The sequence below is a fragment of the Cetorhinus maximus genome, chromosome 21 (assembly GCF_964194155.1).
Source record: "Cetorhinus maximus chromosome 21, sCetMax3.hap1.1, whole genome shotgun sequence".
NCBI lineage: Eukaryota > Metazoa > Chordata > Chondrichthyes > Lamniformes > Cetorhinidae > Cetorhinus > Cetorhinus maximus.
In genome coordinates, this window is record NC_135899.1 from 88,946,778 (window position 1) to 88,974,671 (window position 27,894).

At 44.4% G+C, this 27,894-nt stretch overlaps 1 protein-coding gene across 1 annotated transcript in view; it reads left to right on the plus strand.

The window, feature by feature from the left end:
• LOC144696110 (discoidin, CUB and LCCL domain-containing protein 1-like) overlaps positions 1–22,778 on the plus strand; it is a 161,032-nt gene extending 138,254 nt beyond the window's left edge. Inside the window, exons 12-15 of the mRNA XM_078567409.1 lie at positions 4,035–4,125; positions 4,860–4,897; positions 6,632–6,757; positions 21,889–22,778. Of these exons, the coding sequence (XP_078423535.1) occupies positions 4,035–4,125; positions 4,860–4,897; positions 6,632–6,757; positions 21,889–22,166 (533 nt within the window). The 3' untranslated portion in view covers positions 22,167–22,778. The remainder of the gene's footprint in view (positions 1–4,034; positions 4,126–4,859; positions 4,898–6,631; positions 6,758–21,888) is intronic.
• Positions 22,779–27,894: the final 5,116 nt, after the last annotated feature.

The window sequence follows — 27,894 nt, forward strand, 5'->3', positions numbered from 1 at the left end:
CTCACCCATCAGCTATCTAATGACCAACTAGTAAAGAAGTTAGCAGGATCTCTGTGGGGGTCAAGGTAGTTTCAAATGACACACCTTCATTAGAAGTGGCAGGCCAGGTTATCTGATAGCTGTGACAAACAGCTTCATAAAATCCCCCCGCTGATAAACCATCTGGTATACTTTTTACTAAGCTCCAGAAAACTGTGGAGATTAATGTTCTTATGGAGGATTGTTCTCTCTGGACACAGAGCAGGAAACTTTTTTTTTAATTCATTCATGGGATGTGGGTTTCGCTGGCCGTGCCAGCATTTATTGCCCATCCCTAGTTGCCCTTGAGAAGGTGGTGGTGAGCTGCCTTCTTGAACCGTTGCAGTCCATGTGGTGTAGGTACATCCGCCGTGCTGGTAGGGAGGGAGTTCCAGGATTTTGACCCAGCAACAGTGAAGGAACGGTGATATATTTCTAAGTCAGGATGGTGAGTGACTTGGAGGGGAACTTCCAGGTGGCGGTTTTCCCATCTATCTGATGTCCTTGACCTTCTAGGTGGTAGCAGTCGTGGGTTTGGAAGGTGCTGTATAAGGAGCCTTGGTGAATTCCTGCAGTGTATCTTGTAGATGGTACACACTGCTGCTACTGTGCGTCGGTGGTGGAGGGAGTGAATGTTGTGGATGTGGTGCCAATCAAGCGGGCTGCTTTGTCCTGGATGGTGTCCAGCTTCTTGAGTGTTGTAGGAGCTGTATTCATCCGGGCAAGTGGGGAGTATTCCATCCCACTCCTGACTTGTGCCTTGTAGATGGTGGACAAGCTTTGGGGAGTCAGGAGGCGAGTTACTCGTCGCACGATACCTAGCCTCTGACCTGCTCTTGGGCTCAATGTTCTGCCTGAGTAAGCTAGGTAATTTGAATTCATTAAACTCCGGCCTGCCCCTCCACATACTTGGACTCCTAACCTTTGATTTAGTCAATCTGCGCCTCATCTCTCTGCATTTCAATAAATTGAGTGAGTCCCTGTCGGCAGATCTCTCCATATCTCCAGCTAATTGGCAGAAACTTGACCCATTTCTCAGTATCTTTGTGTGGAGACTCTTAAACATGACAGACAGAGAAAAATCAACTGGAAGGGTTCAGCTGTGGCTTTGATGACTCTGTGCCATGTCATTTTTATAATGGCTTTGACAAAAGTAAAACAGTGAAACTTACTAACAAAACAAAAATTACTCCAGCTCCTATTTCTTGATAATAAGCCAAAGATTAGTAAGTTGCAAATTGCTTTAGATAAAATCGACATTGGGTTCACAAATGGCACATGTCATTCAGTGTGGAGTATTATTGTATTATGTACAGGTGCCAGGAACTTCAAGATATTCCATGCGTGAGTGCCCATTAAAAGTAACAGAGCAGGAATGGGAAATCATTGACAGGTCTCTAAAGATTCATAAGTAATGTGTGGTAGCTGCAGGGAAGCAATAAATCTTCCAGGAAATATTGCTACCTCAATAAAGCAAAAGCATTATTCTTCAGTTATCTAAGACTTTTGTATCTTTGCACTTTAATTGTGTTCCACTTTGGCCTCCACATCTGGTGATGGTTAGATATAGAGGCTCTAGAGAGAATGCAGAGGAAGGCAGCAACAATGATATCTAAACTTATTTAACTTACTCTCATTTAAGAGGATAGGCTTCGGAAGCCAGGGCCATTAATTTTGGAGAAATGTAGGCTCAAGGGGGTAAATTTGAAGTTTATTAAAATCCTGAAAGTAGATTTGGATAAGATACTTGAAACTAAAAACAATAAACAAGCTCATTAAATACACTTAATACGGCAAAAAAGTCAGTTAAGATGTTCTTATTCAGAGTTTTGGTGTCCACTTGAACGGTTTACCAGTGGACACAGTAAGAATGGGTATACCATCATCCTTTAAGAAGGGACATGGTTATTTTCTGATGAGCAAAGACTTTGGGATGGGTCAGGATTAGTTGAGTATGTGGGAGAGGAATTTTCTAGAGTTCTTCCTGAAATTAGCCAAAAGTTTTCTTCTCGGTTTTTGCCTTTCCTGGGAGTTAGCATATCCAACAAATTGGGGAGGGCAGTGCATGAGATTGCGCCACCTAGTGGAAAGGGTAAACACTGAGTGGCCTTTTTCTCACCTGCGTATGTTCCTATTTGGAATGAACTGATTGCAATGGGTTGTGCACCTTCAGAGCAGGTATTTGGATAGTCTTTAAGAGCGCGTCTCGCGATAGGAAATATACTATGTCTTTTCTTAAAATTTATTTAGCAGTGCAGGACTGAAGATTTGTTACTGCTAGCTCTCCTTTTGAAGAGAAGGAAAGTACACGGTTCAATTTAGCAGCTGCAGTGAGCTTGAATGAAAAATGAGAAACACAAAATAAGAATGGTTAAAAAGTCACTAAAGCCTTTGTCCATAGTGGGTGGATGCTGTAGTCTTAGGTTTAGACCTCGTGGCACATGAGGCAGACAAAGCACATGCTTATGTCTCTTTCCATGGCTAGTTTTTTTCATGGAACAGGTCACCCAGCTTGTAGAGCTGAACAAATGGGGATGACCTCAGATTCAATGCCTGCCTCTGGGTAAGAATTACTGCTAGGGAGGGGCAGTGGAGTACCTACATTGAGTCTCAGTGGCCCTTGCTTTGGGAGGGAGAAAGATTTAACAAGGGGGCAGGTTTTTCCGGTTGGTGAGCAGGGGTGGGACCCGCTCGCCGACGTGTAAAATGACGCGGGGATACATCGGGAGTGTGTCCCGAGGTCACCCCGCGTCATTTAGATTTTCAGTTCGGTGGACGTGCAGCCAACGGCCTGTTAAGGCCATTAAAAAACTAATTAAGCTGATTGATGGACCTTCCAGTCCAACCTTGGGGTTGGCGAGCAGGCCGGGAGCCCTGGCGGGCCTCGGAGAAAGCAGGAAACCTCATCCACGGGCAGAGTGAGGTTTCATGAGGGCTTTTAAATGTTTATCAAATGTTTAAATAAAAGTTAAGGACATGTCCCAACTCATGTGACAGTGTCAGACGAGGGGACATGTCAGGGGAATTTTTTTATTACCTTTCTGTCAACTTTTGAATCGGAGCCGATCGCCCTGAGGCAGCACTTTGCCTCAAGGAGATCTGTGCGTTCTTTCTACTGCATGCGCAAATGAGCCCACTCCCGGCTGAGGGAATCCCCCACCCTCCCGCCTGCAAAAGGGGTGCATATCACTTCCTGGTGGACGTCACGCTGGGCGGGCCTTAATTGGCCCACCCACTTAAAATGGCTGTCCCCCCCCCACCGGAGCACCCGCTCCGGCACTTCCCCCCCCAACGGGGGCAAAATGTTGCGCAAAGGCTCCTCCCACATGTGTGGACATCAAATTAGTTATACTACCCACAATCATAGAACGTGCCCAATGCCCAGGGTATCACATGAAGAATCACGCTCTTAGGGGATTGCCATTGCCTGTGCAACCACAAAAGGAGCAGCCATCTTTTTAAGGTGAAGGGGAAATTACTCTGAAAAGGATACAAACTTTAGAAACAGTAGAAAATTTAAATCTTGGTAATCAAGTTATATGAAAACCAAATTTACCTGATTAGAGTATTAAACAAGAATTCATGGCCAATATTGAATTACACCATTTTTTATTTATAATGTGCTCTTTTCTAAGCCCTCGCTTCATAGACATTCAACCCCCATCATCCTTACCCAACTAGGAAAGCCAGTGAACAGCTTCTAGCACAATAATATTGTGGAGAAGCCAGCAGGAGGTATGCGGTCATGAGAGTGAAGCGGATAGTGACATTTTTTCCAACTTTGGGGGTACTCACTTAGCAGCCAGATGAAGCAGGAACAAAACCCTGTACATGTATTGGCAATTACATATGAATTCTGGTCTTGGCTAGGACTCAAACTTGCAGCCACCATGGATAGGAAAACAAAGATGAAAGCTTGCATTCATGAAGGTACTTAAAGAGGTGTTGATTTAGATTAGGTTTCTTATAATTATAATCAAACGTACGCTGTAATTTATATTACTTTTTTTTTGCAGGTTTTAATTTAACGGTGATACTTATTGTAGTTGGTTCTGCAGTAATCATTTCTACAGCTGTCCTATTGCTATGCCTATACTGTAAGAAAAGGTGAGTCATCGGATATACTGTTAAAATCCAGTGTTCAGTAAACAGAAGAGGAAGTTTAAACTTATTCAGAAGTGTATTCTCCTTTGTTTCTAATCTTTTATAATTAAGTGATTTTTTTAGTTGATTGAGACTGCGTCTGTCACATTATTACAAAACTTTGCTTCTTCATAGAGACATGAATTTCTTAAAATATCTAAAGCTGAAAGAGTATCAGATTTGGACAGTAGCTAGTGAAAGATAGTGGCTTAATACCAGGATGTGATACTGAAAAAAAGGCAGCTGGCTTTTGCGTGAACTGATTTTTAAAAATAAAATACGAAAATCATGTGTTAGTCGTTAATGTTCGTAATGAGCTTCAGCTTAGTTGTGAGTCCTTTGAATTGAGGTTAAAGAATGTTACTTTCAGTAATAATGCGCAATAATCTTTGTTGAATCCTTTGCATTATGTGTAATTAGGATGTATTATGCAAATATGTTGATATTGGAGCACGGTACTGAACAAGCTGTAACAGCAAAATACTGATACGCATGAGAAAAACTGAAAGCATTTAAAGATTATTTGCATTTTGATGTGGATTATGACCAGTGATTTTTTTATATGTATAAATTGCTAATTTTGAGGCATTTTATGGAGTTGAATTATATCTTATCTGTGGGATATAATTGTTATTTTTGTAAAATATGAGATTTTGTGCTTGTACAGACGTCTATAATTGATATTTTATTGTATGTAGGAAGACTGGGCCAAGAATGGACTGTTCTTTCCTAGGAGGTAAATTATTTTGTTAATTTTCAGAATGTACCAGGTTGTCACTTAATATTTGAATTTGTGATGCCTAAACTTTGCCAACGTGTCCTGAAGTCATTGAACCTTGCTGTGCAATGGGTCCATTGGCACTAATGACCCTCCAGTATCTCACCTAGGTGGCTATGTGTGAGGCAAGACAGTCAGCAACGAAAGGCTGGCTAGCTAACTATTTGAGAATAGACAGCATCACAGCTGAGCTTGATTCTATCCTCACCCAAATGTCAATAAATGTACAGGAACAGCAAGTGACAGATAAATAGTGAGTATCCACTCACTTTCTCCCTGACCTTGTCAAGAGTGGACAACAGCTCTGCCCCTTAAGAGGCTGAGTGGAAGTCACAGAATTGTACATCACAGAAAGATCTATTCAGTCCATTGAGTATGCGTCAAATCTTTTGAAGAGCAGTCCAGTTAGTCCCATATTCTTGCAATTTTTTTCTCCTTCAAATATTTATCCAATGGCCTTTTGAAGGATACTATTGAATTTGCACCCAGCACCATATAAGGCAGTGCATTCCAAATCCTAGCCACTTGTTGCATAAAAAAAGTTTTTTTGCTCTTGTTGCCTTTGATTCTTTTGAAAATCACCTTAAGTCTTTGTCCTTTGATTATCAACCTTTCAATTTCTCTGTTTCAAGAGAAAACCCTATCTAAACACTTCAAGGTATTAAAGACTTTTATCAAATCTCCTCTTCGTCTTCTCTGCTCAAAGGAACTCGACCACAAAGGCCAATGCCTAGCATGTCCAGACTTTGGCCTGTTTTCTGGCCCTTCCACTACACTTCTGATGGTGGGGGTGCATTGAAGTGCTAAGGAATTTCAAGCCCTATGTCTTTGTTGAGATGTTTGGAATGTTGTCTGTGAAGTCTAAGCGATTTGGATTGGATGTTGCACTTTTAATATCAGTAATATACTGGACATGACCTTTGTAGTTTACAGAAAATCTCGATGTTTTATTTTATTCTTGGAAGTGACCCCCACCTCCTCCCTCCTCCCCAATATTTCAATTAAATGCCCATTCTTCACAGTGAACTTTGAAAGTAGCTGTTGACACAGTTTGTCTGCAAAGTACAACTACTCATCAGAAATAACAGCTACTTCTGCATTATATAACCTAAGAAATAAGAAGAGAAAATGTTGGAAATGCTCCGCAAGTCAGGCAGCATCTGTAGAGAAAGAAACAGAGTTGACATTTCAGGTCGATGAGCTTTCGTCAGAACTGTAATAGATTTTCAGCAAGTACAGAGGCAGGGGCAAGGGATGAGGAAAGAATAAAAGGGAAGGTCTGTGATAGGGTGGAAAATAAGACAGATTAAATGGCTAAAGGGACGATAGCGACAGGCAAAAAAAACAATGGTATTGGGACAAGTAAAGAAACATATAATGGGTCCAGAGGAGGTGTGAATGGGATAGCATAAATATTACCAGCAGTCCTTATCCGAAAGGATAGGAACAATGGTTATGATCCGAAATTGCCGAACTCAGTCTTGAATCCAGAAAGCTGTAAGGTTGGAAGATGAGTTGCAGTTTCTTGAGCTTCTGTTGAGCATCAAATAGTGCCTTTCAATTCCTTCTCACCTCCCCAGAGTGCTTCATAGCTTATTAGGTACTTTTGAAGTGTCATTCCTTTGTTTGGACTGCATGAAGGTGACCAACTGGAAAAGGTTGTTTATTTTCCATGTTCCTCTTTATCTTCAGTATGTGACAAATCAGTGAAAAAGCAGAACTGTCAAAGGAGTCAGCAGCAGCCCACAGAGTCAAAGGTCATTATTTATACCAGTGAGGAGGGATTGAGCAGGAACTTCACTGGAAACAACTTGTCAGGTATTGGATCTGTTCCTTTCCGTCAATAAATATCACGTTTCCTTAATTGTAATTTTTATCTTGCTTTTCTCCCCTCCTCTCCTGAAAGCAGGGATTAATACTGGATTAAAGTTAAATATGTAAGTGTAACCTTTGAATGTTTCACCCAAGTAGCCACTCTTGCACGACTGTCAGCACTCTATTTGACCCTGGAGGATAACCCAACAGATTATAACTTTGTTCTACAACTGCACTTTTCAACCAAAGGTTACTCGATAGCATCAGGAGTGGGACAGAAAGGTTAATTAGATCATCATGCCTGTCCATCCAGACATGGTGCAGCCAGCATGTACCATTAATTCCCCCTCCCCACCCCCTGCATTTGCTGATGGTACCAAACTAGGTGGAAAGGTGAGCTGTAGGGAGGACGCAGAGAGGCTGCATAGAGATATAGACAGGTTAGGTGAGTGGGCAACAAGATGGCAAATGGAAAACATTATAGGGAAGTGTGAAGTTATTCACTTTGGTTGTAAGAATAAAAAAGGATACTTTTTTAAAAAGTGAGAAACTTGTAAATGTTGATGTTCAAATAGACTTGGTGTGTTTGTACAAGGAACATAGAATGTGAGCATGCAGGGGCGCAAGCAATTAGGAAGACAAATGCTATTTTAGCCTTTACTGCAAGGGGATTGAGTACAAGAATAAAGAAATCTTGCAGTTGTACAGGGTTTTGGTAAGAGCGCATCTGGAATACTGTGTGCAGTTTTGGTCTCCACATTTAAGAAAGGATATACTTGCATTGGAGGCGGTACAGTGAATGCTGACTAAATTGGTCCCTAGGATGAGGGGGTTGCCCTATGATGAGAGGCTGAGTAAATTGGGCTTATATTCTCTGGAGTTTAGAAGAAGGGGGGCAATCTCATTGAAACTTACAAAATTCTGAAGGTGGTTGATAGGGTAGATGCTAAGAGATTGTTTCCACTGGTCGGGGAATCTAAAGCACGGGGGCACAGTCTCAGGATAAGGGGCTGATAGTTTAGGACTAAGATGAGGAGAAATTTCTTCATTCATAACTACCCCAGACAGTTGTTGAATACATTTAATGCTGGGATAGACAGATTTTTGGTCTCTCATGGAATTAAGAGATATGGGGAGTGGGCGGGAAAGTGGAGTTGAAGTCCATGATCAGCCATGATTGTATTGAATGGCGGAGCAGGCTTGATGGACCATGTGGTCTACTCCAGCTCCGATTTCTTGAGTTCTGTCACACAGTCTCCTGGGAAAGACAAACAACAGAGAAAAAAATAGGCCAGTTTGTCTCCGAACATCAAGCCCCAGGAGACTGCAGCAACGAGATCAGTAATTCCAACTACCCTTTACCTACCCTCTAATGACATGAGATGTCCTTGTCACTCTGGAACACAATTGACTCCCGATTGAGCGGCTGCAAAGATACAATGTTTAACATACAATTGATAGTAAACTCCAGAGTTTGATCATTCTCTCCTTGCATCTAACCTAACTCTAATTCCTGCCCAAAGTCAACAGACTTCTGGCTGCTCTCCAGATTTTCCAGTCCCACCTGTGCCAATTCCTGCCGTGGCAGGACTGGTAAATCTTGGCCTTTATTTATGTATTTTGTATTCAGTTCTTGATCCTCACATCCCTTTCCAGTGCTAATAACATGTACCTGGATGATATCTATTCCTTTCACCATGTAAAAATACTTAATTGTATCACATCAAACTGCACACTTAACCAATGAAAAAAATTCCTTAACCCTAACATTTTGGCCCTAAGGCTAAGTATCCTCCTGCTGGAAATCCTAGCTGGCTCTTCACATCTTTCACCTTAAGACCAATTATAACATCCAATTTACTGTTCTGGCTGAGATAAGCTAACTCAACAACATCAAAGAATTGAACCAGATGGCAGAAATTTCCGTGCCCGTTGACATCGGGCGTGTTCGATGACATGAGCGGACAATATGGCGAGAAGACTAAAAATCAGTTTCACACCATCGTGAAACCAGTTTGCGATCGTCTGCTCAGCCCATCGATGGCAGGTGACGTTTCCCGCTATCGAAAATCGGGAACCTCAATGTAATACATCAGCATGTCATTCCAAGTCTAGCCCACCAGACTCATCCCCCCCACCCCGCTGGATCGTCCGCCTATGTCGGCGTGATTGCATGCCAATGTGTTTCACCACAGCAGATAAAGGGCGTGCACTTGGGCTGCAATTTGAGGGGAACTCGGAGGTGAGTGTACAGTAACATTTCGGTGCGCTTGCAAGGGGCACCTGTTGGACTTCAAGGTTGAGGCGCTTTGGTGGGGGGGGCAAAGGCTGCCATGCAGTTGAGGCAACTTGGGGAGTGTGGCAAAGGCTGCCCTGCAGTTCAAGGTAGCGCACAAGCATGTGCAGGGTGGGGGGGGGGGGGGGGGGGGGGGTGGTGGTCAGTGGGCAAGGGAAGCAGCCACGCATTAGGGACACCTTGTATAAAGTGATCATTCCTCTGGAGCTGAGACAGTTCAGGTGCAGCCACATTGATATGATTGGGGTCGGGCCTCTAGCTTCTCTGCCCACTCAAGCAATGCAGAGGCATGAAAGTGCCACCAAATGCTCCAGAGCTTTTCACCCCTTGGGCACAGACTGCAAACTAATGAGCATTTTAACGGACTGCAGAACAGTTGGACAACTACGCACGTTGTACAGTCTCCTCGCTAAGGCTGGCCGTGGAGCAGTCACCAGTGAAGGCGCTCACAGCCCCTTGCAATGTCATCATCCCAGTTTGGACCAGTCTCCCCCATGGTTCAAGCTAACAGTGCAGCCTTGCAGTGCGGATTAGGAGAATGCCTGTGCCTGAGCTGAGAGCACAGCATGCAGTCCAATGGGCACAGCTGCTGCCGATTGGCCAGGTGGGATGTGGGGGGAGGTGGGTGGGGTTTTGAGCAGCCATGCAGCGCACTAAACTCTGGCCATCCAAGTGGTGGCCAGCACTCTCCAGGATACGTTAAACGGCCTTCAGACTTAACCAAGAGTGCTTCTTAGTACACCCATGCTATCCCACATGTCTCTCTGTTTTATCCTGCAGGAGTACATCAGGATCATGGAGCCTGGTGAACTAACTGTGTGCCTCGTGGCGTAAAGAGAGTGAAGGCGACGGAGAAGAGAGCAACTGGCTGCACCGAGGGAGGAGCAACAACCTCAGGAAGAAGGGATGACTGGGGCTCCCGTACACACTGCTGAAAAGCTACAGTGAGCTGTCGCTAGACCCAGGGTCTATACATATTGCCTTTCATTCCTGCAGATGACGGAGAACCAGTGTTGCTGGAGACTGCGCATGTCTGGGGAACTGGTTGGTTACATCTGCCAACTGCTGCAGGATTCGGCGCCATGGGGACATGGAGGGCATCCACTGTCAGTGGCCGTGAAAGTGTCAGCGGCGCTCAATTTCTACACCAGTGACTCCTTTCAGAGCTCTACAGGTGACCTCTGTGGGCTTTTCACAAGCCTCCACCCACAAATGCATCCATGAGGTCACAGATGCTTTCGAGAGCCAGGATGCAACAGCGATTAAATTTGCCCGGATCTCAGGTTTCCCACAGGTGCAGGGTGCCATCGACTGCACTCAGGTAGTGCTCAGATCTCCATCGCAACAAACGGTCAACTAGGTCAACCGCAGGGGACTCCATTCGCTGAATGTGCAACTGGTGTGTGACCACTACAGACGCATCCTGCAGGTCTGCGCATGGTTTCCAGGGAGTGTCCATGACTCCTACATTCTCAGCTGGTCACAGATCCCTGACTTCTTCCAGGGTCCACAAAGGCTGCAGGGACGACTCCTCGGGGACAAGGGCGACCCGCCATAGAAATGGCTGATGACACCCGTGTGGCGGCCTCAGGCTGCCGCAGAGGAGGTATAATGAGGCTCATGCTGCAACTCGCAACTTGGTGGAGCAAACCATCGGGATGCTGAAAATGAGGATCCGGTGCCTGGACCGGTCTGGTGGAGCCCTGCAATACAGTCCGCAGAAGGTGTCACAGATCGTTGTCGCCTTCTGCCCCCTTTACAACCTAGTGCTGCAACAGGGAGAGGAGCTGGCTGAGGAGGAGCAGGAGTTGGAGGTCTCCTCTGATCAGGGAGATGTCGATGGTGATGAGGGTGAGGAGGTCTTCAAAGACAATGATGACAGTGGTGAGGCCCTCGCACTGGCCAGATGAGGCAGCTGCGCTCAGAAGGCCCTCATAGCTGCTAGATTTGGTGAGGATGATGACGACATGCAGTGAGGAGACACCATAAGTTCCTCACATAGATTCTGAGAATATCTGTCTCCTGTCTGGCTTATGGCAGCGCACATACCTTCTGTAATAATGCTCCTGTCTTGGAGACGCAGTGGAGGCCCTAATAGTCGCTCGATTGCACAAGGATGATGATGACATGCAGTGAGGACACTCCATAGATCTTCACATAGACTCTGTGAATATCTGACTCCTGTCTGGCTGACGGCAGCTCGCTTGCGCTCTGTGATCAGGGTCTATCATACAGATGCAGCCATGAAACTATAAAGGCATCTGATCCTTTGTCTGCCTTCAGCACCTGGTCACAGATGCTGAAGAAATGGGGGCCAGCCCCTCCTTAAAGGTGCTGAGAGCACACAGAGAGAATGACGGAACTCTGTGACGCCTGCCCTCAACATTCTGGCAGCAATGACAAGCACCATCGAGGTGCAGGCATCACTAATGTGTCCAGGGAGTTTGAGGCTGGACCATCACTTTGGTTTGAAGGCTGCACGAAGCGCAGGGAAGAGGCCCTGGACTGAGACACCTGCCTTTATCTTGTGTAGAAAGGTTTCACATCTGAGTGACATGAACACTGCTCATCAGAGCAGAGCCAAAGGCAGGGAGACATTCTTGGTAGTTTATTTACAATAGTGAACATTATGTACAAGTGATTAACACCAGTGCCCAGGCTGTGTAACTACATCTTCTTAACCTTCCTAACCCTGCCGCTACATCTTGGTGCTCCCTGGACATCCACAGCAGAGGTGGAGGCAGCCTGCTGACTGTGACGCCCTGTCTGTGATGGCCTTGACTGGTGTCCTCTGGAGGGCTGAGACCTGGAGGGCCTTGGCCTACTTTCGGGGTCCTGCTGTGTGGCAGTGGCCCCTCCTCGGCCTGTGGAGCTAGAGCTGCTGAGGTCACAGGAAGAGGGGATTCGGATGGGCCAGACACTCGGCATCACCTGGATAGATAGCCCCAGGGGGTGTGCACCTGCTGATCCTGCTCCCTCTGGGTGACTGAGGGTCCCTGGCTGACTCCTTGAGAAAGGGTAGCTGGAGTGAGATCGGGCTACCCTGCACCCCTCTCACGTGCACACTGTTGGAGACCAACTATGGCGTCAGCGATATAGTTCTGCCCGCGCAGTAGTGCAGAAGCGATGTCCTAGACCAAGGTATCCATGGCGGCTGCCATTCTACCGGCGTTGACCTCAGTGCGTTGGCATGCCAGCGCTATCACCTCAGACTGAAGGTGGATGGACTGCTCAATCGTGCCTTGCAATCTGAGGAGTGCAGCGGACATCCCTTCCTGATGTTCCCGAGCTTGCATTTGCAGCTCCAGCAACTGAGACATGACCGAGTCCAGAGGCTCGTCACCTGACTCAGACTCAGCAAGTTCCTGTCCTCCAGCAGTCCTCCAAGTGCCAGATGCCTGGGAAGTCCCTGTCTCCGCCTGCTATGGATCAGAAAGTGCGGTGCTCACCATATTGTGATCCTGAGACTACTCTAAAGCTAGGTCCCACTGAGGTGTTTGTCACTGCACTGGTGGAGGGTGTGGGTGGGCGCTCTGATGGGTCTTCAAGGAGGGTCCCTTCATATTCCTCTTCAGGGCTTTCTTCAGGGCTTGGTTGGAGGCCCTGGGCCATGGACTCCTTCAGCTGTTTGGCAGATGTACCTCCGAAAGCAAGGAGAGATAATTAGTGCATGGCAGTGGCCTGTGAGACAGGACACATCACTCACAGCCTGGTTGTCTGATGGATGTTGCACTGCTGGATCCTCACTTGGCCGAGCACCGCCAACCTCACCGTCAGCACAGGAATGGTCCAGATCTTCGCCGCCCAGCTGGATGGCTCTGTTTTCAAAGTCTGTGAGACCTTGACTTCAGTCTTTCCTCCACCAGTCTGCGACCTCTCCCTCTTGTTGTGTGCCAGCTTGTCCTGTATGAATAGAGTTGGAGAAAGTGTAAGCACAATGCCTGCCAGGCTAGATGATAAGTATGCCTGGCATGTGTGGGTGGTGAGTGGTCCCATGGACGGAATGAGGACAATGAAGGTGTGTGTGAGAGAGTGAATGGTGATTTCCCTTGAACTGGTAGTGCATCAGGGCCCTGTGGATGTGTGATGGGTTTGTGAGTTGAGAGTGATGAGAAGAGTGACTTACCTTGGCAGAATGGAGATCATCATTCATCCTCTTGCAGCACTGGGTGGCTGTCCTGTTTTGCAGGGCATTGGCGCTGACCAACGCTGCCATCGCCTCCCAAGCCGGGTTGGTGATGTTGCTGCCCGTCCTGCAGCCAGAGTGGGGGTAGAGGACCTCATGGCGAGCCTCCACTGTGCCCAAAAGGCGCTCGAGGGACGCATCATTGAACCTGGGGGCTGCAGTCTTCTTGCCTTTCAGGGCCATATCTTCTTTGCAGCTGTCGTGGGCTGGAAGCACTGAGAGGTGCGCGCACGGCTGCACTTTAAATATGGCATCCGGTGTGATGAAGCGGTGAGATGATGGCGTAGCGGGTGAATGAGAGCCCGCCCGCCATGGAAATGGCGTGTTTCCTGGGAGTGCGTAATTAACGCGGCGGGTTTGGGACGATACGGCGTGAAAAGCTGCCATTATGGCCGGTGGGTAAAATGTCATTTTACTCGCCCACTACCGCATTTAGTGCAAATCTGGGACGATTCTGTCCAGAGTCTTTTTGGTCTTAACTGCCTTTAACAACTGAGGCACCTGAAAAGCCAATTTCAAAAGTTAAATCCCTGCCTTGTACTGAGCCACCTAAACAAGCACAGCCAATGAGCTGTGGCTCAATTGAAAGCATTCCTCACCTCTGAGCCAGAAGGCAGTGGGTTCAAATCCCATTCCAGAGAGTTAAGCGCAGAATTCAAGGCTTATACTCCAGTGCAGCACTGAGGAAATGCTGCATTTTCAGAGGTGCTATCTTTCAGATGAGATGTTAAAGTGGAGCCTCATCTATTCCTTCAGGTGGATATAAAAGACTCCATGGCATTCCATTGAAGAAGATCATGGCTGATCTGATTGTGGCCTTACCTCCACTTTCTGGCCTAGTCCCCACCCTATAACCCTTGACTCCCTTGTAGGTCAAAAATCTGCCTAACTCAGCCTTGAACATCTTCAATGACCCAGCCTTCACTGCTCTATAAGTCAGGAGGACTCCTGGCTTCATGAACCCAACCTTTAAAAATGGCTGCCCGGATGTCCGATTCCCCATTTGGGAGGGGTCAGGCCGGATTAGAAGTTGGAGCGGGCCACCCGGGAGAATCTGAGGACAATGTCAGGTGCTGTGGTGGGCTGAGCAGAAGGCCTACCTCGGGGCTCCAGTATCCAAATTTTAAAAATAAAGATTAAAGCATGAAACATCCTTTCAGCCCTCACCTCTCACTCCACCCCACACTCCCCATGTCCCATCCATGCCGCTCACACCCACCGCCCCTCATACTCCCCATGCCAACCAAGCCCCTCCACCCCCCACCCCGGCCCTTTATACCAACTCATGACACCCCATACCTCCCATCCACCACCCATTGTCCTTACACCTACCGTGCCAGCTCACTTGGTATCCACCATGGGCAGACCTCAGGAGTCATGGAAAGATAAGATAAAATAAAGTTCTATGAAATAAAGTTCTAAAGTGTCTAATGCAGATTTCACTATATTGAAAAAAAAACTCATTCATCAAAACCCATTTACTACATTTACATTCCTTCAGCTAAATAAAACCTTATAACAACAAACATTTCATTCAAGTGCATAATCCCTTATAACAACAAACATTGGAATGCATAGTCTCATATCAAAGCATCTAAAACCACTTGTAATTGGCAATCAAACTGTGATAACCGCTCATGTCATCGACCCTACTGTAATAATGGATGGTTGTAAAATCAGTCATGCGGCACTAATACAGTAATGGAAACCCCTAGGCTTATGTCAACAGACAGAGTGAAGTAGCAAGCAATCTTTTTTTTAAACACTCCAAACCTTTTTTCAAAGGGTTAAAGCCCAGGATTTTTTAAATTGACGGCTGGACAGATCCCTTTGACAGGTGCTTCTGAAATTTTTTGACTGTTCCATTTGACAAGGTGCTTCTGACAGTTTTGACAGTTGATTTTGACAGGTCTGTTGAGAGTTCCTATGAGCTTGACAGTAATGGGTTTATGCACTTTTTACGCACATTTATGCCTAATTTTAACAATTCCAAAGGGCACCTGACCTACCCCAAAGGGTACCTGATCTCCACCAAAGGTATCCCAGGACCAGATCCAAGGGGGAATCTTACCTACCCAAAAGGATACCTTGGCTATCCAAGTGAATCCACAAAGCTCAGACCTGCTCTTACCTGGTCTATTCTGCACACTTTGGGTTTCGCACTCCTGGCCTACCAAAATCCCACTTCAGAGGAGGCAGGTGATGATTTAAATGGCCAGCTACCTCTGTAAACTGCACGTGCACGAAATGCGCCCTGTCCCCAATCCCGCCCCCATGAAAATGGAAAGTGCCATGTTCAGGAGCGAGCGAGACTTAGGATTTTTGGGCATTTTAATTATTTTCACCACGACAGAGGGCCTCTGGGCCAAAGTGTCTCTCATCTTTGCCCTGTGCTCTTTCAACACTATTCATGAAGCAGGTGTACTCTTCAATTTTTTGCTTTGTAATTGCAGTGCTCTGCACTTTTCCGCATTAGATTTTACCTGCTTATACGTCCACTTATATTAGGGTGAGCATATTTTGTAAACCAAATCTGGGGACACAACAGGGTGGGAGCACAGCAAAGTAGCCAGGATGGAAAATGCAAGTTATGCAGCTTAGGGAGGCAAAAATCTCTAGCAGTTTATATTTTAACAGTTGCAAAGGTACACAACAAATGTGCACATATTACCATGGATGTTACGTCACACTATTGAAACATTCACACACCATTTTTAAGTAATACAATAATCACTGTTCAAGAACATCAGTTTTTTGTACCCACTGTCTGTATGGTCTATTCAGAAAATCTCTTTCTTCACATCGGCACGTAGCTATGGCAACTACAATAGTGGCAAACCATTTAAACGTGTCCCAGACTACCATAGCTTCTAATTTCTCAATTTTAAAACTATTCCAAGCTGACTCATATTTTCTATATAAAGTGTGAAACACCCTCTCTCGCGGGTTTCAGAAATCTCTTCCTAGTGGCAGAATTTAGAGTTTATTCATTTTTTTTTAAAAGGCACAATTTGATCCAATCTTTGCACCGCTCTGATCTTTGAGACAAAGTAAGCCCATTTACCCACCAGCTCTCACTGGGCCTTCAGCTTCTCCTTTGATTGATTTCCCTGCTCATGTCAAGGAACCTGCCCTCCTGCCACATGCTCATGGCTGAAACAGCTGCCTTCTTCATAAGGATGAAACCTAACCAGCTGAGTCTCACCTACGCTGTTAGCAGCAGCCAATCATGACAAACGAACGCTGCACTCTGATTGGCCTAGAATATTTTGGGTGTGTCAGCAGACCCAATGGGTATTGGTTGATTCAGGGTCAAGTTTCCCGAAGCGAAGCTTCTTCAGGGGTACAGTACCTCACACCGGGATTGTCACTGGGAAAGGGGGATGTTCGGTCAGTCTCATTTTTGTATTTTATCCAACAAATCCTGTAATTCCTGAGCTGCCTCTTCCAATTCCACTGTCCTTCCTCGTTTGGTACTGTTTGCAAACCTGACCACTTTGTATTGAATTTCCGGATCCAAGTGACGCGGGACTTAATTTTAATTCTATTCATTTTTTATTCTGTAATAAATAAACAATGACATTTCAAATAAGAACAGAAAATGCTGGAAAAGCTAAGCAGGTCCGGCAGCATCTGTGCAGAGAGAAACAGAGTTAACGTTTCGAGTCCATTTCGAGACCCTTCTTCAGAGCTGCAAGTTGAAGAGTCATACGGACTTGAAACGTTAACTCTGTTTCTCTCTCCACAGATGCCTCCGGACCTGCTGAGTTTTTCTAGCATTTTCTGTTTTTATTTCAGATTTCCAGTATTTTGCTTTTAATGAAATTTCAAATCTTTTTATAAATCTTTCTATTAATACAATTAAATAGGTTTTCTCCTTCAAAATAAAGGCAGCAGCGCCATCTGGTATTTCAAACAAGCAAGTACAGGAATTTGTGCACATTTTAATTGACCATTAGATATATCTTGATGTTTTAGTTATGAAAGGTTTACTTAATTTTTTAAAATTCATTTATGGGATGTGGGCATCATTGGCTAGGCCAGCATTTATTGCCCTTGATCAGAGGGCATTTAAGAGTCAACCACATTGCTGTGGGTCTGGAGTCACATGTAGGCCAGACTAGGTAAGGACAGCAGATTTCCTTCCCTTTACTGAACCAGATAGGTTTTTAAACAACAATCAGCAATATGGTTGACTCTATACATTAGACTTTTAATTCCAGATTTTTATTGGATTCAAATTCTGCCATGGCAGGATTCAAACCAGAGTAATTCCCCAGAGAATTACCCTGGGCTTTGGATTACTAGTCTAGTGACAATACCACTACACCATCACTTCCCCAGTTAACACTGCCTGATTTCATGGGCAGTATCAATAACATGTTACTATACAGTTGGAAATATGAGCAAATACACAAAGACCTCTCATCAAATTCAGCATACCAGTTAACAATTCCAATTAGTTGGCAAAAGAACCAGAGGGGAGATGAGGAGATTTTTTTTTTTAACATAGTGAGTTATGATCTGGAATGCACTGCCTTTGCAAGAGTGGTAAAAACAGATTCCATAATTGCTTTCAAAAAGGGATTTGGATAGATGCTTGAAAGGGAAAAATTGGCAGGCAATGGTGAAATGGCAGAAGAATGGATAGCTCTTTCAGGACCAGCACTTGTATGATGAACCGAAAGGCATCAGAGGATTACATGGGATATACAGCACAGAAACAGACCACTTGACCCAACCAGCCCATGCTGGTGTTTACGCTCCGCTCAAGTCTCCTCCCATCATTCCTCATCTAAATCCACCATTATAATCATCTCTTCTCTTCTCTTCTCTTCTCCCTCATGTGCTTGTCCAGCTTCCTCTTAAATGCATCTATACTATTATCTTCAGCCACTCTTTGGGTAAAGAAGTTTCTTCTGAATTCCCTATTGGATTTCTTGGTGACTATCTTATATTGATGGCCTCTAGTTGTACTCTTCCCACAAGAGGAAACATTCTCTTTGTATCAAAACCTTTCATGGTTTAAGATACCACTATTAGGTCATGCTCAGTCTTCTGTTTTCAAGGGCAAAGAGGCACAGCCTGCCAATCTTTTCTTGATCTGTATACCCACACATTTCAGTTATTATCCTTGTAATCTTCTCTGAACCCTCCCCATAGGGTTAACTCTGGAATATTGCCCCAAGGTAACAATCTCTGGAATATTGCCCCAGAGTAATAATCTATGGATTATAGCCTGAGTCACATGCAAATTGACAGAGGAGCAGACAGATCATGAGAATTAACAGATGGCTAAAGGGGCAGATGTCGGAAGGAGGGGTTCCCTTTCATTGGACACTAACACAAGTTCTGGGACAGAAAGGAACTGTACTGATGGGTTGGGCTCCAACCAGAGCCTAGCAGAAAGCGTAAATAGGGAGGTGGCAAAGGCTTTAAGCCAGTAAGAGGTGGGGGAGGGATCTACAAGAAACGTATGCAGCCTAAATGTAACCAAAGCAGGACAGGAGAGCATACCCTCCAAGTGAAATAAATCAGAAATGGAGTCTAATAAAGGTCAGATTTTGGTACAGAACCAGTTTAGATTACTGGCTTTGTTCTACAAAAATAACATTCTGTTTTCCTGCTTCTGCACTATTTCATAGATTGATCTAATGACATCACTATATTATATCTATATAATAGTTTGGCAAGCATTCGTCATGTTTCAAATAAAAATTTTAAAGTGTCAAAATGATATGTTAAAAACACATAAACAAAGGCAGTCAATTCATGCTGGAACTGGAAATTTACAATCTCCTGCCAAAACATAAATGTAAGTTTGGTTCCTACTGTTCCCATCTGGCCTAAAGCCAGAATTTTATAAGTACCTTCCAATCTAAATTATGATAATTAAACCCATGGACCTATGGCTTGTGTATCTTTAGAGAATAACATAGAAATTACACCTCAAAAATGAACCATTCAGCTCAATCAGTTCAAATGGTATTTCATCTCCACACATGAGCAGTCATCCTAGACCCATGTGCCTGCCCTTTAACGATCTATCTAACGTACTTTTAAATGTTGACAAGGTTTATGCTTCAACACTCCACAGCCTCATTACTGGTTATGGCTCAGTGGTGCCCTCTCACCGAGTCAGAAGGTTGTAAGTTCAAGTCCCACGCCAAAGTGCTACACCACTGCAGTGCTGAGGAAGTGCTGTAATGCAGGGTGCTGTACTAAATGTCTTTTGAGTGAGATGCCAAACAGAGGCCTGCCTGTTCTTTCAGGTGGATGTAAAAGATCCCATGATGCTATTTCTAAGAGCAGGGGAGCTCACCCACATTAGTGTCCTGGCTAATATCTACCCCTCATCCAACATTACTAAATCAAATTATCAGGTCATTTGAACATTGTAATTTGTGGAACCTTACTGTGTACGAACTGGCTGCTGCATTTCCTACATTATAGCTTCAGAACTCCTTCATCGGTTTTAAAGTGCTTAATGTCCTGAGGTCGTGAAAGCACTATATAAATGCAGTGTCGATCTCATTGTTTCACCTGCTCTATCTTCAGTATAAAATTAACCTTACATTGTTTTCTAATTCTAGACTCATTAATCGCTGAAAATAGTCTATTGCGATCTAATCTGTCTCATCCCTTCATACCTTTAGGCACTTTTGTCAAATCACTCCTTAATTTTCTCTCCTAACAAAAGCAGCTCCAGCTCTTCCATAATTTTTTTCATTTGTCATTTTTCATAAGAGGCAGCAGCCTGGTGAATCTGGGATGTGCCCTCTCTATTGCTTCAACATCCTTCCTATATATAATGTGAAGCCCAAAACTGCACACATTATTCCAGCTGTGATCTTTTTGAGGTTTTACATGGGGAAGGAAAGTGGGAGAGAAAGGTAGCAAATAGTGGGGGAAAATCATCACAAATCTATACAAAGGACTCAAAGTAGAATTTTAAGAGATAATTGCCCAGATCATCTGGTCTCCGGATGGTCATACCCCGGAAGATGCTCCAATAGAAGGACTCCGTGGGAGTTGCCCGGTAAGTTTCAACTTCCGATGGGCAATTACCCTGCATCCGAACCCTCCAATAAAGTCTCCAACTCTGAGTTAGAGACTTCGGAGGATTCCAACTCACTTTCCTGGATGGTTACCCAGGAAATGTTAGGCAGGAAAGAAAAACATATCTAATCCCTGAAAACTATGTAACTGACCCACCCCAACTCCCCACTGATCCCCAGACTCTCCAATTCCCCCACAACCCTCCGACCCACCCTGACCAGACACTCTTGACTCCCTCTGACTCCACCCCAACCCGCCAATTACCCCAGAGCCTCCGACTCCATCCCAACCCTCTGACTCCTCCCCAACCCTCCAAATCCCCTACTGCCCCTCCGACTCTCCCCCGACCCACCAGCAACACCCGCCCCCCCGATCCTCCGACACCCCTCCAACCCTCCAACTCCCCCAATTCTTTTACTCCCTCCCCAATTCCTCCCCGACCCTCCAACTCCCCCGCAACCTTCCAACTCTGTCCGATGCTCTAATTCTTCCCTGACCCTCTGACTCCCCCCAACTCCCTCACTCTCCCCCGACCGACTACCCACCCAACTCATTGACTACCCAACCCCCTGACCCTGCAACACCACCCTCACCTGACCTCACCACACTGCCTCCCTGCCCAGCTAACACCCTACCCAACACCCTACCCAGCCTGCCATCCTACCCAGCTGGCATCCTACCCACTATCCTGCCACCATGCCCAGCTAGCACACTAACACGCTACCAACCTACCCACTTACTTCACTCACAGTCATTCACTGACACAGTGAAAAGCTATTTAAATGTCCCAAAACTATTCACTGTGTTAGTGAATGAAGACTTAGCAAAATACGCCAGCTGGAGCCATAAAAAGGGCGCGCGGCTTGGATTCCCCTGATACAAAAAAGGACTTTGAGTCTGGTATGCTCAGCATTTCTGAAGAGAATTGGTTCAAAAGTCCGGGCGAGAGATGCGGGGCTCCAGTGCTGTGCTACTCCTCGGAAGATTCAGCCCAATGTTAACCGCAGTGAATAGCCTGTATTCAGTCATAAGTGAGTCAGCCACTCCCAGCCAATCAGAAAGTGACACTTGTTTGTGTCAAAAACACATCACCTTGCATTTATATAGCACCTTTAATGCTGTAAATTGTCCCAAGGCACTTCATGGAAGTGCTATCAAACAAAATTTGATACCGAACCACATAAGGCAATATTAGGACAGATGACCAAATCTTTGGTCCAAAGTAGCAGGTTTTAAGGAGCAGCTTAAAGGAGGAAAAAGGTGTAGAGAAGTTCAGGGAAGGATTTCCAGTGGTTGGGGCGTCGATAGCTGAAGGCACAGCTGGCCAATGGTGAAGAGATTTAAAACTGGGGATGCCCAAGAGGCCAGAATTAGAGGAGCACAGGGGCACAGAGCCTTTCTGACTAAACAAAAGGAACACAATCTCTTTTATTGGTTTTGTCTTCTTTTACTTAATTGCCCACATACACTATCTCATCATCCCTTTTGAAAATTGCTTGACTGGATTCTGGTTGCAGGTTAATATGCCAAACACTATATACAAACACTATGTTTGTTTAACATTAAACTTTTTTTGTACTTTTCTTTCATTAGAGTATGCAGATCCTGACATTATTCAAGTGGGGATAGCAGCCCAAAAAGCCTCATCGACTTTCAAACCCCCAATGGACGATGGTTACACTATACCACTTGTTGTGAGTCACTACGATGTTCCATTTTCAGGGAAGAACCATGAATATGCTGAACCATTATCTAACCAAGAACCAGAGTACGCTACTCCATTTGTTGAGCAAAGTACAGAGCCAGAACAATCCACAAAGAAAAACGTCTATATAGTAAAAGTTGCTCCAGCTATGCAAGAAGAACTTTAAAAGCCTCAGTCATGCCAGATGTGCTGCCTTGGTATGATTCACCTAACCAAACATTAGACAGGTTTGTGTCGTGTACTGAACCTTTGCAAAGGTTGCCAAGAAACAGAGTGCAGTCAAAAGCAGTAACCAGAAAGGTACAACAGCAAGCAAATTACGCCAAAGAAAGCTCCTCTCTGCCTAGTGACTTTGTAATGCCAGTGTACCATCAAGCACTATGAATTGTGAACAGTAAGGACTTGTGTAAGTTTTAAAACCATCAAATTCCTGAATTAAAAAGGAAGTTGACAATCTAGTACTATTTATGTCAACTGGTTTAAATGATAGGAATCGGGGAAAAAATGGACAAGTCGTTGATAGCAGTTCCAGGGCAAGAAGACTAAGTGAAAACATTGAACTCTGGATATGTGATACTGTTTCCAACAAGGAATGTTTTGATAGTCAAGTTATTTAATGTATTTTTTTAAAGTACTGAATAGATAAAAGCACTTCATAAAATAGGATTGAATGGGAGCATGCTTTAATTGTTCATTTTTGTTACAGAATATTTTTTACTGCAGAAAATGGTTTATTCAGCAATTCATCAGATTTGTATTAATAAAATGTGACATCTAGGTTTCTGTATATACTCTTACTGCAGTCAAAGCGATGGGATTTACAATCCTAACCATGGCACATCTTCAGGCTATTCTCTCAAAATTATCTTTCACAAACAGTGAATTAATTTTACAGCACAACTTAAATATGGAGTCAATACGTGCTAGTGATTTGAGGGCAGTCCTTTCATAAAGTTGCTCATGAAGGTGAAGCATGAGTAACCTTAGAGCTTATTCCAAAGATTAAGTTGAAATTACTACAATGAAATCATATCCTTGTATCTAATGTTTCTCAAGTTTTGTTTCTTTTTTGATTACATCCTGTCAGTTATCAAGTTCCCGGGCCCTCCATGAAGTGGAAATAACAGTGTATCCTTATTAATGGATTGGTGATAATAAAATGGTTATATCATAGTCCACTGAAAATCAATGGCGATCAGTAGGAAATAACATCCCTAAAAGAATAATCTGGTCAATATCCCATTTTTGTTTGTGGGAGCTTGCTGTGCACAAAGTTGGTTGCCACGTTTGCTGCATTACAACAGTGACGTCACTTCAAAAAGTACAGCATTTGCTGTAGAGCACTTTGGAATATCCTGAGGTTGCGAAAGATGCTTTTCAAATGTAAGCCTTCGGGTTTTTTTCTTTAATCTACCCTGTGTAACGTTATCCACCAGTTGAAACCAGTGGCAGGAATTTTTCCATAAAAGGACCTCAAATATATCAGCGCATGATACATCTGAAATAAGTTGCTAGCTGCACTATGTTACACAAGAAGCATATGTGGAATAGTTTAACACACACAATACACATGAAACAGTTTGTTTGGAGTTGCAAGCTTCTGCACCAGGAACTCAGTTAAATAGAAACAATGGGCGAAATTAACCTGAAATTGACTCGAGGTGATGGTATCAGGTCAGGAACCCGTTTGATTCACTAGCAGGCTTTGCCATGGCTCTCCAATACAGCCACAGCATGAAGTACCCTGCTCTTAAGAAGTCGTACGGACTCGAAACGTTAACTCTGTTTCTCTCTCCACACATGCTGCTGAGTTTTTCTAGCATTTTCTGTATTATATTTCAGATTTCCAGCATCCACACTATTTTGCTTTTATCTTATTATAAGTATCCTGTTCCTGGGTGAGACACTCCACTTGTCAAAGGATTTGTAGTTAAAGGGACGTAGGCTTCAGCAACCACAAGAATGGAAAGGAGATCTGGGAAAGCGGCCAGCTGCCACCACCACCCCCATCTCCCCCCACAAAAGTCTCTGAATGTGACCTGAAGGTCTTGCTGAGGGACCTGAGTGACTGAAGTGAGGTGATGCGACAGGAGGAACAGGCCAGCCCTCTCAACCTAATAGTTATGGAAAGAAGTGGCTGAGGAAGTGACCACACTGGTGGTCCCTCCAAACTGGATACAGTAACTCAAGTATTTCAAGGACTTCAGGTGTGGGGTATGGTGAGTGGTCCATCACTTTCAAGTGCCAAGCCCCATACAGTGACTTTCCAGCAATCTCCTGCGCAACACTCCTCAGACTGATATGCCTTGCAGCTCCACTCATTCCTTTCTCTCAAGACACCTCCTCAATCCCCATCTGAACATCCAACACTGACACTCACCCTCATCTTTGTGCCATCTCACACCCATGCCTCACAGTCATCGTCCAGAAATATTGTTGTTCCCTCCTCTCCATACCATCCATTTCTCACACTCATGGCTCTCTACTTTCTCTCCTTACAGAAGAGGATGCAGAACTCCAGGAAGGGGCAGAGAACTAGAGAGTGTGATGACCTTCCAGTGAGACCTACCTTGTCGGCCATTGGCATTGTGTGCCCAGCTGGTCCACTGGGAACGAGGTTGTGCTCCATGAGGCCACAGATGTCAGCAATGACTTGCCATGAAAGCCTGAGCCTCCTGAAGCACTGGTGCTCCAACATGTAAAGAAAGTTGACGTTTGCGTGTAGACTCTGTGTTGGGGATCTTGCCTCCTTCCCAATGAATCATTGTGTCCATTCCCTTTGTCCTACTGAACGGACAGAAAAAATAAATACTGGGTCTAAGCGATCGCAGGATATCATTAATGCCAAAACTAAAATTAACCCTAACATTGGTTAATTGAAATGGCTTTAATAAAATATTCCAGTAATTAAGGTGTAGTTCTGTGGATGGAACTGCTGTGATATTTTATCTTTTAACATGTGATGCACGCTAAACATGTATCATCATAAGCATTGTCACGTTCTCTTTATTAGAGAGAATGAAGGCATATCAATGTTATTGGAGTTTTTAAGGAAAATAGACAGATTAAAAAGTGCACGGTCATGAAGATTTGGTCATAAGGAGACTGGATATTAAAGGTGCATTGCCATTGGGAGTTTGTGTTGAAGACAGATATTTGTTAAAATTTGATAAAGAAATTATCGAGGAATTGGGTGGCCAGATGAACTTACGTCGTCACCTCTGTGCCTTGTGACTAAAATCATCCTAGACAAAAGAAAAGAAAGTTTCCTCTCTTCCTGCTTACTGGAAGGGTGCTACATTGATTGTGTTTGTGTATTCTCGCTCAGTTCCTAGAGGTCCACAGTATTCAAATTTTACAATTTTACACAGAAAAATTATATGGAAAACGGGGAGGTGTAGGGGAGTGCAAATCACAGTGATGCAAGAGGATACAAGCATCCAACCTGGGATCACAAAGCCCTGCCAATCTAGTTTTTGAAGCCCAGACAATTATTTTTTGGATGAGACATTAAAGCAAGGCCACCTCTGCTCTCTCAGGTACATGTAAAACATCCCATAGCACTATTCCAAAGAAGGGCATGAGAACCGAGCTCATAATCCTTCAAGAGCACCTTCCAAACCCACGATCTCTACCACCTAGAAGGACAAGGGCAGAAGACGCATGGGTTATCAACAACAGTGTACCTTTTAAAGTCCACATCCTATATTGATCTTGGTTCATATATTTAACTTTGTCACTCACTAAAGTTATCAAACAGAAATTATTGACAATGTAAGCACATTTGAAAGTCCGGATATTATTCAACAAAAAAAAACTTTTAAAGTTATGTTTATTACAAATATCGTGAGTATGTATTACACAGTAAATCTTTTGGAAAGTGCTGGGTAATTGAGTGGACTATATTAATATGATAACCATTAATTACCATCCATAGATATAAACTTGGTGCGCATAAAATACAAGCTGTTAGGCATCAAATAAATTTTACAGCTCAGAAATGTATGTAAAGAATATTTAATAGTCACACCCCAATAGCATTTGACCATCATTCTATTTCATCTTAATCTGAACAAAAACAAGAGGTAAATCCACAGCATCTTCCCCCTAAAAGAGAATTTCGAGCTGCCCAGGGGGCAAACAGAAATCTGGCAGCATGATTCCTGCCCCACAGAGAAAACCTGTTGTCAACAAGTAAAACGGAAACATTGACTACTGTGGACTAGATCACCCTCTCCACAAGACTGAAAACAAAACAGTGGAGACAGACAGAAGCACGAAAAGCAAAAATATGAAGTGTTTATAACTTTTAGTTCTCGCAGTTATATATTCCTCTCAGCTACAGGAGCAATGTTTTGCTTTTAGCCATTATTTCCACAACAACATCTCAGGAATATTTTACTTTCCATTGACAGTTAGAATATTTTATATGGTTTATGTAGCTTAAGATGATGCAACAATTTAATATTTGTATCATGTCGGCAAAATATCAAGGCAACCCAAGGGCACCAGGTGAAGCTTTAATATCTATAAATGTCCCTACTTTACAATTTGCATTTATTGATGAATTTACAGCCTGCTGTGTATGATAAAAAATAACTGCACCAACTGCAGACTGGATATGACCAACAGATATCACAATATCCTATGAATTAACAAGGTTTTGCAGAAAACCTATGTGGGCTATTACACTCCCATAGTTCATTTCATATAGACAGCATGAATGGTTCTCAGTCTCAGTTCCCAGTCAGTACTAAGTTAGCAATCTCAGCTTTCGTGGCAGTAAGAGCATTACAGTTAGTCTCGGGTTTGGAGGGGAAAATTTGACAGGGGCCTGAATCTTCTGGTCAGCGTGCAAGGGGGGGGCTCCCCTGCTCGTCCATGTGTAAAATGACGCGCGGTGACGTCGGACATGCGTCCCGACATCACCGTGTGTCATTCCGATCTTCAGTTCAGCGGGCGCGCACCAGAGTCGGCTGCACGCCCGCCAAGCTGTCAAAGGCCTGTTAAGGCAATTTAACAACAAATTGAAACAATTAACAGGGCTGCCTGTCCAACTTTAAGGGTGGGCAAAGAGTCCAGGCGGATTTTGCATTTATCATGAAACCTCATCCACGGGAGGGATGAGGTTTCATGAAGGCTTTATAAATCAAATAAAATTTTTTATTGAAATTCATTGACATGTCCCAGCTCATGTGACATGCCTGAATAATTTTTTCTATTTTTTTGAAGTTTTCATATTGAAAATATTCTCCCTGAGGCAGCTCTGTGCCTCAGGAAAATGTCTGCACTCTTTCGCACGCATGCGAATCTCGGACAGACCCCAACTCTCCCTCCTCCACCACCCCCCCCAGCCCGCACAGGGAGCGCTTAGTGCTTCCGGGTGCACATCACACTGGGTGGGCCTTAATTGGCTCCCCTACGTAAAATGGTGGCACGCAGCTGATCGCGGGCGGCAATCGGCTGTGCGCCCGTTCCCGCCCAGCCCGCACAACGGGGAGAAAGTTCTCCCTAAGGTCTTTTTCCTAACTGTTATCCCAGTGGTGGATTTACAGTTAGTGGGGCCCTGTGCTCAACTTCATTTTTGGGGTACCCCCACCCTGGGACCCAACCCCCCCACCCACCTTATCCATTAAATCTCCCAACTGTTATCTAGCAGGTCCTGCTGGGAGGTAGTCCTTGGATAAGGACAGTTTGGGCTTGGTTGTGATGCCCCGTCATTAATTAGCCTACAAATACTTACATTCTCAGATCGTACAAGCCACTTGAGAGTGAAATTTCAGAGGTTCGGCCAGCCCATTGATATGATTCACAGCACAAATCAGCACCTTCCCAAGGGAGGGAACCTAACCCGCGTTTACACACTGATTTGTACAAGCGTATTTTCACAATTT